The 14,922-nt window shown below is 45.2% G+C and overlaps 2 protein-coding genes and 1 non-coding gene across 3 annotated transcripts in view; 2 read left to right on the top strand and 1 right to left on the bottom strand.

Annotated features, from left to right (window-relative positions):
- Positions 1 to 14,922, bottom strand: part of LOC144482887 (uncharacterized) — a 124,207-nt gene that overhangs the window by 8,056 nt on the left and 101,229 nt on the right. The window contains exons 7-8 of the mRNA XM_078201723.1: positions 10,190 to 10,277; positions 6,884 to 7,827 (exon numbers count right to left, since the gene is read on the bottom strand). Coding sequence (XP_078057849.1) covers positions 6,884 to 7,827; positions 10,190 to 10,277 — 1,032 coding nt within the window. The remainder of the gene's footprint in view (positions 1 to 6,883; positions 7,828 to 10,189; positions 10,278 to 14,922) is intronic.
- Positions 3,145 to 4,429, top strand: LOC144482916 (uncharacterized). The gene has a single exon (XM_078201777.1). It carries the CDS (start codon positions 3,306 to 3,308, stop codon positions 3,837 to 3,839), a length of 534 nt encoding a protein of 177 aa, XP_078057903.1. The 5' UTR covers positions 3,145 to 3,305; the 3' UTR covers positions 3,840 to 4,429.
- On the top strand, positions 14,718 to 14,790 carry trnak-cuu (transfer RNA lysine (anticodon CUU)). The gene has a single exon. It is a non-coding gene; the product is annotated as a tRNA-Lys (tRNA).

Genomic DNA, 14,922 nt, shown 5'->3' with positions numbered 1-14,922 from the left:
AACAAATAGGTTAGACCAAGGAGAGCCAATGGATGTTATCTATCTTGACTTCCAAAAGGCCTTTGACAAGGTGCCTCACGGGAGACTGCTGAGTAAAATAAGGGCCCATGGTATTCGAGGCAAGGTACTAACATGGATTGACGATTGGCTGTCAGACAGAAGGCAGAGAGTTGGGATAAAAGGTTCTTTCTCAGAATGGCAACCGGTGACAAGTGGTGTCCCGCAGGGTTCAGTGTTGGGGCTACAGCTGTTCTCTTTATATATTAACGATCTAGATGACGGGACTGGGAGCATTCTGGCCAAGTTTGCCGATGATACAAAGATAGGTGGAGGGGCAGGTAGTATTGAGGAGGTGGGGAGGCTGCAGAAAGATTTAGACAGTTTAGGAGAGTGGTCCAAGAAGTGGCTGATGAAATTCAACGTGGGCAAGTGCGAGGTCGTACACTTTGGAAAAAAGAATAGAGGCATGGACTATTTTCTAAACGGTGACAAAATTCATAATGCTAAAGTGCAAAGGGACTTGGGAGTCCTAGTCCAGGATTCTCTAAAGGTAAACTTGCAGGTTGAGTCCGTAATTAAGAAAGCAAATGTAATGTTGTCATTTATCTCAAGAGGCTTGGAATACAAAAGCAGGGATGTACTTCTGAGGCTTTATAAAGCACTGGTTAGGCCCCATTTGGAGTACTGTGAGCAATTTTGGGCCCCACACCTCAGGAAGGACATACTGGCACTGGAGCGGGTCCAGCGGAGATTCACACGGATGATCCCAGGAATGGTAGGCCTGACATACGATGAACGTCTGAGGATCGTGGGATTATATTCATTGGAGTTTAGGAGGTTGAGGGGAGATCTGATAGAAACTTACAAGATAATGAACGGCTTAGATAGGATGGACGTAGGGAAGTTGTTTCCATTAACAGGGGAGACTAGGACGCGGGGGCACAGCCTTAGAATAAAAGGGAGTCACTTTAGAACAGAGATGAGGAGAAATTTCTTCAGCCAGAGAGTGGTGGGTCTGTGGAATTCATTGCCACAGAGGGCTGTGGAGGCCGAGACGTTGAGCGTCTTCAAGACAGAAATTGATAAATTCTTGATTTCTCGAGGAATTAAGGGCTATGGGGAGAGAGCGGGTAAATGGAGTTGAAATCAACCATGATTGAATGGTGGAGTGGACTCGATGGGCCGAATGGCCTTACTTCCGCTCCTATGTCTTATGGTCTTATGGTCTAATCTTTGGATTCACGTTCTTCAAAAGTGGAAGTAGAGCCTGATTTCAATGAGATAAATATCTTGGGGTGACAGGGATCAGGGTATTGAATTTGATAATCAGCCATGACAATAATGAATGGCAGCGCACGCTCGAAGGGCCGAACGGCCGACTTCCAGCTTCTATTTTCTATGTATGTTTCTATGTAAACATGAGGAGCCTGGGGCTGAAGTGTAACCAAAAGCTGTGTAACCGCTTTAGGTAACTATACAGAGTTTGCAACCTCTCACACTGAATATGTACATGGCCCATGGACTCATCGAGGCTGCAAACAGCAGCTACAGTCTGAGGGTGGGTGAAGCTGTTGAGAAACCTATTGGTCATTGTATATAGGGCCGGGAGCTAGGACCTGGAGGGGAAGCAGAAACATGAAGCCCCGCCCACTGTGTTGCGTCACCGAGAGCATGCGCTCTCCTCCCTGCTGAATCAAGATGGCGGCCGTTAACCTAAGTCTCGTCTCGGAAAAAAGACCGGAAGTTGCAAACACAGACCGACGGGCTCATTTTCGAGATTTGGGGCCTTGACCAGGTATTTAGAAACCCTCTACGTCCATCCGCCGGTTCCATTGCTCCCTCTACGTTTCTGCATCCTTACGGGCTGCTGATGAGACACAGGAACTTCTCTCCGATTGCTATCACCCACACGGCGTGCTGCAAACGCCGTTGCTTACTGCGCATGCTCCAGACTAACATTACTGCGCATGCGAACCCCTCATTGTGCGTTCCATGGGGACACCTCAGCCCCGCCCCCCATTCCCTCCGATTGGATGGAGGACCAGCCGCTCATGCTCGGTCCTCCAGCCCGCCCCCTCTTCCTATTGGTCCGGAGTCGCTGTCAATCAATCCCCGGGCATTGTGATGTGGAGCATGCGCAGTGTCATTGCTGTCCTTGGCGCTTGTTTGTCCCGGAGAAGCGGAGTCAGCGTTAGGCGGTGGCTGGGAGGATTTGGAAACACTTTGTGGATCCGCAAACCCTTCAGAATCATTGTCAGCTCCCTGGTTTGCAGCTGCGGGGCTTCTCCCTCCCTCCCGGGAACAGGCCCAGGTTAACGGCCCCATCCTGGCTCAGCCACTGGAGGATGGTTCACATCAGAGGATGGGGGAGGGGGACAATAAATAAGAGGTTACACTTTGGCCTCAAATCAATGAGGACTGATCTCTGGGAAGGAAGGAAACCCTGGGAGGTGGGCAGGGAGGATTCACAAACACCCGCTGGAGGCCCCAACACCCCCAATAAGACCCATTGGTTTTATTGTCATTCGGCAGACAGCAGCTGGAGAACTGAACCCAGACAGAGGAGAGGGAGGGAGAAAACTGGGAGTGGAGGAAAGAAATGGTGAGATGGGTTTGGATTTCAGCCCAGGGAGGAGGGAGAGTGTGTGGTACAGGGATTTACTGATTTGGGGGAACAAGAGAGGAAAATATGTTCCAGACAAACTCGAATTGTCTGTTCAGAATTTCATAGAATCATAGAAACCCTACAGTACAGAAAGAGCCCATTCGGCCCATCGAGTCTGCACCGACCACAATCCCACCCAGGCCCTTCACCCAAATCCCTACATATTTACCCAATAATCCCTCTAACCTTCGCATCTCAGGACACTAAGGGCAATTTTTTTTTAGCATGGCCAATCAACCTAACTCGCACATCTTTGGACTGAATTTCTATCTCGATTGACCATGACGATTTTTGTTAACTCCTTTTACAGGTGAGGTGAGAAAACATCACATAAAAATCAGATTGAGTATCGGCTTATTTGGACCTGAATATCCTGAGACTTTGAACGTGGAAGGAGAAATGTTTGTCTGTTCTGCCTGGAGGAGAAGATTTCAAACATCAATGTGACTGGAAAAGCACTGAGACACACACCCAAGTGAGAGTGTTCCAGTGAACTGACTGTGGAAAAAGCTTAAACCAGTTACACAGCCTGAAAAAACATCACACCATTCACAGCTGGGAGAAACTGTACATATGTTGTGTGTGTGGACAAGACTTCAACTGATCATCCAACCTGGAGAGACACAAGGACACTGGCACTATGGAGAAACCATGGAAATGTGAGGACTGTGGGAAGGGATTCAATTATCCTTCCCATCTCGAAACTCATCGTCGCAGTCACACAGGAGAGAGACCGTTCATCTGCTGTGTGTGTGGAAAAGGTTTTGTTCAGTCACAACACCTGCAGTCACACCAACGCTCTCATTCCAATAAGAGACATTTAAAATGTTCCAACTGTGAGAAGAGCTTTAAGAGCAAAAAGCACTTGAAACAGCACCAACACACACACACTGGAGAGAGGCCATTCATCTGCTCTGTGTGTGGGAAGGGATTCACTCAGTCAGCCACACTGATGAGACACCAGCAGACTCACACGGGAAAAAGGCCGTTCACCTGCTCAGTGTGTGGGAAAGGATTCATTCAGTCATCCACCCTGCTGAGGCATCAGCGAGTTCACACTGGGGAGAGGCCGTTCCCTTGCTCCAAGTGTGGGAAGGAATTCACTCGGTTAGACACTCTCAGTTTGCATCAACATGTTCACACTGAAAAATTACTTTTTAAACATTACGAATGAGAGAAGAGTGAGTTGCAGACACACCAATGCATTTGTGTTGAAGAGTGGATGCTCACCTGCTCTGTCTGTGGGAAGGGACTTATTCAGTCACAACACCTATTGAGACATCAGTAAGTTTTTGTGCAAGGGTGGGATTCTGTCAATCACTTCCATTGTGTGTTTCTGCTCATGTTAAACTCCAACCCTGTTATAGGAGTTATTGATATTCTAGATAAATGTCACTAAGTCAGTTTTTATGGAAATGCGCAGTGCTGTGTTAATATTTCTCCAATGGAAGAGGAGACTAATTGATGTCCTGCTACCAGCTTCATTTGGGGCCTTTGCTCATTTCGAACTCTAGATTATTTCAGTTCTCACGCCTTCGGTTATTCTCGTGGACAATTCCCAGCTCCCCATATTTTCCAGAGTGTCTCTCCTGGTGCTGGGATCCAGGGAAGTTATCGGTCACAGTCCTGTGATCAATAAAGCTAAAACCAAGTCTGCTTGTTGTTTTTGACTCTTGGACTTCACCCCTGTCCCAAAACATCTCTCTCTTCTTTGATGTGTGAATGGAACATGATGCCTGCAAACCTGGTTTAAATTGAAATCGTCTCAGCAAATTTAACAGGAGCCTGCAGGCTGATGAGACAGTGTAACACTGTCAGTGTGTTCCTGTGCCGCTCTGTATTTAACAGGAGCCTGCAGGCTGATGAGACAGTGTAACACTGTCAGTGTGTTCCTGTACTGCTCTGTATTTAACAGGAGCCTGCAGGCTGATGAGACTGTGTTACACTGTCAGTGTGTTCCTGTACTGCTCTGTATTTAACAGGAGCCTGCAGGCTGATGAGACTGTGTTACACTGTCAGTGTGTTCCTGTACAGCTCTGTATTTAACAGGAGCCTGCAGGCTGATGAGACTGTGTTACACTGTCAGTGTGTTCCTGTGCCGCTCTGTATTTAACAGGAGCCTGCAGGCTGATGAGACAGTGTTACACTGTCAGTGTGTTCCTCTGCTGCTCTGTATTTAACAGGAACCTGCAGGCTGATGAGACTGTGTTACACTGTCAGTGTGTTCCTGTGCTGCTCTGTATTTAACAGGAGCCTGCAGGCTGATGAGACTGTGTTACACTGTCAGTGTGTTCCTGTACTGCTCTGTATTTAACAGGAGCATCGAGACTGATGAGACAGTGTTACACTATCAGTGTGTTCCTGTACTGCTCTGTATTTAACAGGAGCCTGCAGGCTGATGAGACTCTTATGCGGTCAGTGTGCTCCTGTACTGTGGAGCCTTTGCTGTTATGAAATGTGGGTGAAAAGTAATGAGACTCATATCCTTGCTCATGTTGCTGTGATTGTGTAGAAAGGGGATGTGTAAAGAGCTGGTCTTTGTGTGGAGATATGAACCAAGGAAATGGTATCTGTTTGTGACGTGACACAACCTTGTGCTCACACTCAGAACAATGCACACATATCATTCTGGTTATGGTTTGAACAGGGTCAGATCACAGCTGTAGTGAGCAATTTAAATATAAATATCTCCAGTGTAGCTGCAGATCAGAGCTGAGGAGGAGAGAGTTCTGAATCCGCTGTATTATCTCTGTTCTCCAGACTAGGTAACTTTTTAAATCGAGTGATATTTCATTCAAGAAACAGGATCACAGCCAAAAGGCTGAATTGCTTTGTAACTTACATCAAAAAATCATAAAATTCACTTACAGACTAAATAATCGTGTTAAGCACATGGAAACTGTGACAATCCAGTAATAATAACAATTAACAAATTCATCAGGTAACAGGAAAGTGGTAAACAGGATATTAAAGAAGGAATATTGAATTAGATTATGTTAAAATTACAGACCAATACACCATTACAGGCTCGGAGATACATATAAATTTCATATAAAAGGCAGGCAGTGGCAGAGTGATATTGTCGCTGGACTAGTAATCAAGAGTCCCAGGTAATACTTTGGGGACCAGGGTTCGAATCCCATCATGGCAGGTGGTGAAATCTGAATTCAATAAAAATTTGGAGTTAAAAGTCTAATGACCATGAAACTGTTGTCGATTGTTGTAAAAAAACCCATCTGGTTCACTAATGTGTTTAGGGAAGGAAATCTGCCGTCCTTACCTGGCCTGGCACATCTTTGACTCCAGATCCACAGCAATGTGGTTGACTCTTAAATGCCCTCTGCAATGGCCTAGCAAACTGCTCAGTTCAAGGGTAATTAGGGTGGGTAATAAATGCTGGCCAAGTCAGTGACATCCACATCCCATGAATGAATAAAAAAACGTACTTCACTGAGTACTGGAGCCATGTGAGGAATTACTCTGTCTGTATTATTGCAGCGCTGTTAATAAAGTCAGTAAAAGACAATCTGTTGTTGGGAGCTTGATTATCAGCGGCTGAAACCACAAAGTTCAATATTTAGAGTCAATAAGATGAACAAAGAAACACATCAGGGCCCAAAACTCCAGCTGGATATTCACAGGAGAAAGTCTGTTATTTAATACCTTGAGTGGAGCGAACAGAGAAAGATCCCAACTGTAAAGAACCCTCAAATTATTTATAAATAGTTTTCTAATGTTGACAGATTTCAACAGTCAGTTTCTATCACAGTGAAGTCAATGGAAGGTGAGAGATGGTTAAAGGTTCCAGATAGAAATGTAACTTGATATTACCATTACCTTACATTGTAGATTCAGGAATGTCACATAAACATTTTCAATCTTCGTACTATTTTCAGACTGTAAAGTTAAACCTGCCGTTTCACTCTCAGTCAGGAACAGATCCCAGTTTTACACCAATCTCTGATTTGACAGCATGTTTCCAGCATTCACTGTTGTTCTTCCTGACTCTAAACACAGTTGTAAAGAGCTTCTGTTCCATACCTAGGAGCTCTGAACCATGGAAGAGAGTGGCTTTCTTACACATCTCAGGATTTAGTCTTTAATATGGTTAACAGCAGCAATAAAAGCAGAATCTAATTCTTGCAGTCATTTGTGAACTCGCTGGTGTGTCACAAGATGTGATGACTGATTGAATCCCTTCCTACACATTGAGCAGCTGAACGGCCTCTCCCCAGTGTGAACTCGCTGGTGCCTCAGCAGATGGGATGACTGAGTGAATCCCTTCCCACAGTCAGAGCAGGTGAACGGCCTCTCTCCAGTGTGAACTTGCTGGTGTTTCAGGAGTTGCGATGACTGAGAGAATCTTTTCCCACATACGGAGCAGGTGAATGGTCTCTCTCCAGTATGAACTCGCTGGTGCACCAGTAGATCTGATGACTGAATGAATCCCTTAGCACACATGGAGCAGGTGAACGGCCTCTCCCCAGTGTGAATTCGCTGGTGCAACAGAAGCTGATATGAGTGAGTGAATCGCTTCCCACACTCAGAGCAGATGAATGGCCTCTCCCCAGTGTGAACCTGCTGGTGTGTCACAAGGTGGGATGACTGAATGAATCTCTTGCCACACTCAGAGCAGATGAATGGCCTCTCCCCAGTGTGAACTCGCTGGTGTGTCCGAAGGTGGTGTGGTTGAGTGAATCCCTTTCCACACACAGAGCAGGTGAATGGCCTCTCCCCACTGTGACTTCGCTGGTGTATTAGCAACTGAGATGACTGAACGAATCTCTTCCCACACTCAGAGCAGCTGAGCAGTCTCTCCCCACTGTGAAGTCGTTGGTGTATTTGCAGATATTTTTTGCTTTTAAAGCTCTTCTCACAGTCAGAACATTTAAAAAGTCTCTGATCACTGTGTACATGTTGATGTTCAGTGAGCTGGGATGACTGAATGAAGCCGTTGCCACACACAGTCCTGGTGAATGCGCTCTCCTCAGTGTGAACTTGCTCATGCGCCAGCAGGTCACGAGTCAGCAAATTCCTTCCCACACATGGAGCATCTGAACGGCCTCTCCCCGGAACGAACTGGCTGGTGTGTCGACAGACTGGATAACTGAGTAAATCCATTTCCACACATGGAGAAGGTGAACGGTCCCTCCGCAGTGTGACTGTATTGATCATTTCCCAGTTCAAATGGGAACATTAATCCCATCCCACAATCATCATATGTCCATGCTTTCTCCATGATTCAGTTATTCATTTGTCTCTCCAGATTGGACAATCAGTTGGAGCCTCACACAAAACACGTACATTTCTCCGCACTGTGAATGGTATGATGTTTTTTCAGGCTGTGTAACTGGTTAAAGCTCTTTCCACAGTCGGGTCACTGGAACACTCAGGGAATCGCGGGACTGATGTATGAGGAGAGACTGACTGGGTTTGGATTGTTTTCACTGGAGTTCAGATGAATGAGGGGGGAATCTCAAAGAGACTTATGAAATTCTAATAGGTCGAGATAGGATAGATGCAGGGAGGATGTTCGCGATGGAGTCCAGAACCGGGGGTCACAGTCTGAGGATTCAGGGTAGACCATTTAGGATGGATTTGAGGAGACATTTCTTCACCCAAAGAGTAGTGACCCTGTGGAATTTATTACCACAGGAAGTAATTGATGCCAAAACATTGAATGTATTCAAGAGGTGGCTGGATAAAGCACTTGGAGCGAATAGGATCAAAGGTTATGGGGAAAAAGCAGGATTAGGCTACTGAGTTGGATGATCAGCCATGATCGTAATGAATGGCGGAGCAGGCTCGAAGGGCCAAATGGCCTCCTCCTACTCCTACCTTCTATGTTTCTATGTCAATGTCTTTAAGAGAGAGAGAGAGACCTGGGCCAACCTTTCCAGAGTCTGCAGCCTCCCTGGATTCACTTCCTTTCCCTTCAGTTGCTGCAAGTCCCCAATTTCTCCCAGAATGAGAAAAGAAACTCACAGATGTTGGCCTCTTTTAGGTCAAAACAAATGAACAAACTCAACTTAAATCAGGACAAAGTAAAAGGGGCAGCTCCCCAAAAGGAGGGGGAACAACCCGAACAAAAATCAAAGTACAAAATAAGAGCTAGATGTTGGCCTCTTTTAAGGAAATAAGTGATAAATTAGTTATCCGCCAGAGTTCGATGTCATCTGATCGCTTGTTTGGAGAATAAAACATACTTAGGTACCTCGCTTCCTCTGGGATATGAAGCTGTAATCCATATCATCTCAAATAACTCCCTTCCGACAGGAGGAAATTTCAGTCTGTGTGCAGCTCAATCTGAGTGTCACAAAGACCTGATTGGCTGGAGGACCAGAGTCCTTCCGGTCCTCCAACTCTTCCCATTGGTCAACACCCCAGCATGAAGGTTAGGAGGCGTCTACCCCGCACATGCGCAGTTTCCCCTCTCCCTTGGACATGCGCAATCCCGGGGCCGGGGGGAGGGGGAGATCACCGAGCGGCTTCTCGCTCTGGCCGGAGCCGTCAGCCGGTTGCGTGGAAACCGTGGCTGGAAGAGGTGCAGGGGGAGAGGGAACAATGGGTGGGGGTGGGGCTCCCGGGTACGCGCGCCTGGGCCTGCGCACTGGAACACCATGACGTCATTGCGGAAGAGACTGGTTTTTATTGGCTCATTCAGGCAGACTCCATTGTGGACGTCACAATGCGGAAGCTCGATTGATTCAGATTCAGACTCAGTGAAACTCCCTCTTCTGGGCAACATCTGGGGGGAAATCAATGTTTCCCCCTTTTCGTTTCTTTTCTCATTCTGGGGGAAATTGGGGACTTGCAGCAACTGAAGGGAAAGGAAGTGAATCCAGGGAGGCTGCAGACTCTGGAAAGATTGGCCCAGGTTTCTCTCTCTCTTAAAGATATTGACATCCTTTGCAGAGTTCCACATGAATTAGAATTGTCTGTACTGAATTTCTATCTTGTTTTGATAGTGATGACTTTTGTAAATTCTTTTTATAGGATATTAGAAGGAGAGGATTTACTGATAGAAATGTCAAGATCTAACAGTCACTCAATTCATGGGAGCTGAATGTCATCGGTTTGAATCTGGAAGAAGAAACGTATAGCTGTTTGAATTGGGTGACATGATGTAATGCGGTGTCGATAGAAACTGATAGCCAAGTTCCGCACACACGAGGACGGCCTCAACCGGGATATTGGGTTCATGTCACAGTATTTGTAACCCCCACAGTTGCGTGGACCTGCAGAGTTTCACTGGCTGTCTTGTCTGGAGACAATACACATCTTTTTAGCCTGTCTTGATGCTCTCTCCACTCACATTGTTTTGTTTCTTAAAGACTTGATTAGTTGTAAGTATTCGCATTCCAACCATTATTCATGTAAATTGAGTCTGTGTCTTTATATGCTCTGTTTGTGAACAGAATTCCCACTCACCTGAAGAAGGGGCTTAGAGCTCCGAAAGCTTGTGTGGCTTTTGCTACAAAATAAACCTGTTGGACTTTAACCTGGTGTTGTTAAACTTCTTACTGAATTGGGTGAACCATTGGTGTGAACAGAAAAGCATCAAGGCCCGTGCAACCCGAGTGACGGTGTTCCAGTGCACGTATTGTGAAAACTGCAGGAGAGACAGAAAGACACACGGATCATGGAAAAACCATGGAAATGTGAGGACTGTGAAAAGTCATTCCGTTCCCCATCAGTGCTGGAAATTCATCGACGCAGTCACACCGGGGAGAGGCCGTTCACCTGCTCCAATTGTGGGAAAGGATTCACTCGGTTATCGATCTTGCTAACACACCAGCGAGTTCACACCGGGGAGAGGCCATTCACCTGCTCTCAGTGTGGGAAGGGATTCACTCAGTCATCGCACTTGCTGATACACCAGCGAGTTCACAATGGAGAGAGGCCATTCACTTGCCCCATGTGTGAGAAGGGATTCAGCGATTCATCCACACTGCAGACACACCAGAGAGTTCACACTGGGGAGAGGCCGTTTATCTGCTCCATGTGTGGTAAAGGATTTGCTCAGTCATCCAATCTGTATTCACACCAGCGAGTTCACACCGGAGAGAGGCCGTTTCCCTGCTCTGTGTGTGGGAAGGGATTCAGTAACTCCGCCAACCTGCTGAGACACCAGCAACTTCATACTGGGGAGGCTTCCTTCACCTGTTTTGAGTGTGGTAAAGGATTCAGTGATTCGTCCAACCTGTTTTCACACCAGCGAACTCACACTGGGGAGAGGCCGTTCACCTGCTTACTGTGTGGAAAGGGATTTAGCCAGGCATCCAGCCTGCAGACACACCAGCGAGTCCACACCGGGGAGAGGCCGTTCACCTGCTCAGTGTGCGGCAAGGGATTCAGTGATTCATCCAACCTGATTTCACACCAGCGAGTTCACACGGGGGAGAGGCCATTTAACTGCTTTGTGTGTCAGAAGGGATTCAGTCGATTATCTAACCTGCTGACGCACCAGCGACTTCACACTGGGGAGAGGCCGTTTGCCTGCAATGAATGTGGAAAGGGATTCACACGATCATCCCACCTGCTGAGACACCAGCAAGTTCATAAGCGATTACAAGCATTGGATTCTGCTGTTAATCACACCCAGGACTGAACCACGTTCATTCTGACAGTAGGTGAAGTGGGAGGGTCGGAGGGTTTCTTTCTGCTGGACTGGCCGATCTCACAACTTTGTTTCCAGTGGGCTGATGCTCTTTGAGCCTGGGAGAGCACATTTCCACTGAAATGATCCGCAAAAACTGGTGAAGGATGTTTATTTAATCCTGGATCATAAATAATGTTTTTCCTACCACCAAAGGTCGATGTAAAATAAATACATTTGTCTCTGTTCCATTGAGTCTACAGCACAGGGCCAGGCCAGTCGGCTCAATTGGTCTGTGTCAGTATTTATGCTCCACATGAGCCTCCACCCACCCCTCTTCATCTCCCCCCATCAGCATATCCTTCTATTCCTTTCTCCCTCATGTATGTATCTAGCTTCCCCTTCAATGTATTCATGCTATTCACCTCAACTGTGGTAGTGAGTTCTACAGTCTCACCACTCGCTGGTAAAGAGGTTTCACATTAAATCCCTATTAGATTATTGAATCTCTGAAAATGCACACAGCATTTGTAACAAAAAGGATGAATTGTCAGCGCGGATAGAGATAAATGTATGTGTCCTGATAGACATTACAGAGACTTAGCTGAAAGGTCACGGAGGCTAGGATCTAAATATTGAAGGGTATTTGACATAATGGAATGGTAGGAAGCTAGGAAAAGGTGACAGGATCTCTCCCATTAATTAACAATGACATTAGTTCAGTACAGAGCTACCACCTTAGCCTGAAAGATCAGGATGAAGGATCGGTTTGGGTCGAGATAAGAAATGGTAAAGGTACGAGGTCTCTTGTGGGAGTATTTAATGGGCCCCTTACCTAAGTTACACTGAACTGATTTCTTTATTTTGAACATGACACTATAATAGTATGTTTAATTATTAGTGTCACAAACCGGCTCACATTAACACTGCAATGAAGTTACTGTGAAAATCCCTGAGTTGCCACAACTCAGCGCCTATTTGGGGAGACTGAGGGAGAATTTAGCATGGCCAATGCACCTGACCAGCATGTCTTTCCGACTATGGGAGGAAACCGGAGCACCCGGAGGAAACCCACGCAGACACGGGGAGAACGTGCAGGCTCCGCACAGACAGTGACCCAAGCCGGGAATTCACCATGGGTCCCTGGTGCCGTGAGGCAGCAGTCCTAACCACTGTGCCACCGTGCCGCACTCAGATACTATATTGCACTGCCCAGAAATAAAATAAACACCTGATCATAAAGGACTAGGAAAAAGTACAAACTTATAAATCTCAACTCCTTTTCACAAATACGGATCAAATACTTCATCATTTCCAGTTCCCAGTCACATCATTTTCTCATTATTGTGTTCTGATTATTCAAATAGTATCTCTATTAAACTCACAGATAATACCATTATTTTATTCCATGACTTCATATAAACTAACATTTGAAGCTAAGACATTGTTTTAAAGCTGTATTTACACATATTTTCAAATCTTCACCCAAAGCATTCCAAAGATTCATCCACAAACTGAAATATACAGAGACTTCAAAGTTGTACAAACATAACATTTTTTAAACTTGGTTTTTTTACTTAATTCATGATCTTCATCCCTTAAAGTCAACAGGTTCTTTGCAAATTTTCAGGCAATGATTCCTTTTTTGCTTCATCCAAAATCATTGCAGTTTTCAGTTCAACTGACTTCCTAAACTTTAAAAACTGGACATTTTATAAGTAATTTGTTGCTAAGTTCTTGAAAATTCACTTTATTACTATTCATTTGGCTTTTTTCTGTAACATATCGATCGGATTAATAAAGTTAAAGTTTGATGTTTATTTATTCGTGTCACAAGTAGACTTACATTAACACTGAAATGAAGTTAATGGAAATCCCCCAGTCACCACACTCCGGCGCCTGTTCGGGTTACACTGAGGGAGAATTTAGCATGGCCAATGCACCTAACCAGCACGTCTTTCGGACAGTGGGAGGAAACCGGAGCACCCGGAGGAAATCCACGCAGACGCAGGGAGAATGTGCAGACTCCACACAGTGACCCAAGCCAGGAATCAAACCTGGGTTCCTGGCACTGAGAGGCAGCACTGCTCACCACAGTGCCGCCATGTTGCCCAAATATTCATGCTATTTTATAATGTTTCCCCAAACCTCTGAAGAATCATCTCAAGTGAACAATACAAAATATGCAATGACTGCGGATCCAATATAAATTTAGTCTTACTCAGAATTTCAATACTCTTTGATTATTTTATTTTAATATATTGTATATGTGGTTTCCAACAAAAGGTATGGTCTAGGAGAACACCCAGAACTATATTTCCATATTGGGGAGGCGATGGTGTAGTGGCAGTGTCACAGGATGAGTGACCCAGAGACTCATGGTAATGCTCTGGGGACCCAGGTTCGAATGCCATTGTGGCAAATGGTGAAATATAAATTAGATGAAAATCTGGGATTAAATGTCTAATGATGATTAGAAATTATTGTCGATTGTCATAAAAGCCCAACTGGTTTACTGATGTCCTTTAGGGAAGTAAATCTGCCAACCTTATCTGGTCTGACCAACATGGAACTCCAGGTCCACAGCAACATGGCTGCCTTTAATTGCTCTCTCAGTTCAAGAGCAATTAGGAATGGACAATAAATGCTGTCCCAGTGACACCCACATCCCATGAATAAATAAATGTTGACATTGTCTGTGGGGAGAGAATAGAGCCAATGTTTCGAGTCTAGATGACCCTTCATCAGAGGGGTCTGACCCCTCTTCTGTTTTTGTGAATGTTGACATTGTTTATTATATTAACCAAGGGATTTACTTCACCAAATAACATCAACTTTGTTCCACTCAGAGTCAGTCACAATTCATTTTTGACAAACAATCTTTTTGTTTTCTCCAATTCAGCACTAACAATTTCAATAAGCTCTTGAAGATCCCACCCAGAATAAAAGATATTGGCATCATCTGCAAACAAAACTAATTGTAATAACTTTGATACATTCCAAATGTCATTAATATATAAAATAAACAATTTAAGGCCCAAAACAGATCCCTGTGAAACTCCACACAGAATATTCACAAAATCTGATTCACATCATCGACTGTTACAAATTGTTGAGATTTTCCAAATAACTTCTGAGCCACTTATTCACTACTCCCCTAATCCCTTGTTTCCAGTGTTTTAAGTAATATTCCATGGTCAATTGTATCAAAATCTGTGTGAGATCAGTAAAAACCTCTATTGTAAATTGTCTTTTTGTCCACGGCATTCGTCATTTTCTCCACAAATTCCATCAGTGATAATGAGATAGACCGACTTGGTCTGACTATTACACAGTCAGTTACATTGAGGAATGGAATTATCAGACCATTTAGCAAATGACTTCCCTTTTCTCTGCAAAATGAGAAAAGTGAGGACACTCTCCTGTAATTAGTATAATCATGTAGTATAATGTGCCCGGCCAGCTCAGTTGGTAGAGCATGAGACTCTTAATCTCAGGGTCGTGGGTTCGAGCCCCACGTTGGGCGTTGTTGTTTGGGGTGGCACAGTAGCACAGTGGTTAGCACTGCTGCTTCACAGCTCCAGGGACCTGGGTTCGATTCCCGGCTTGGGGTCATTGTCTGAGTGTGGAGTTTGCACATTCTCCTTGTGTCTGTGTG

Source organism: Mustelus asterias, unplaced genomic scaffold, assembly GCF_964213995.1.
Source record: "Mustelus asterias unplaced genomic scaffold, sMusAst1.hap1.1 HAP1_SCAFFOLD_43, whole genome shotgun sequence".
NCBI classification, from domain to species: domain Eukaryota; kingdom Metazoa; phylum Chordata; class Chondrichthyes; order Carcharhiniformes; family Triakidae; genus Mustelus; species Mustelus asterias.
Note: the sequence above shows the minus strand (reverse complement) of the source record. Positions and strands in the feature narration are given on the sequence as shown.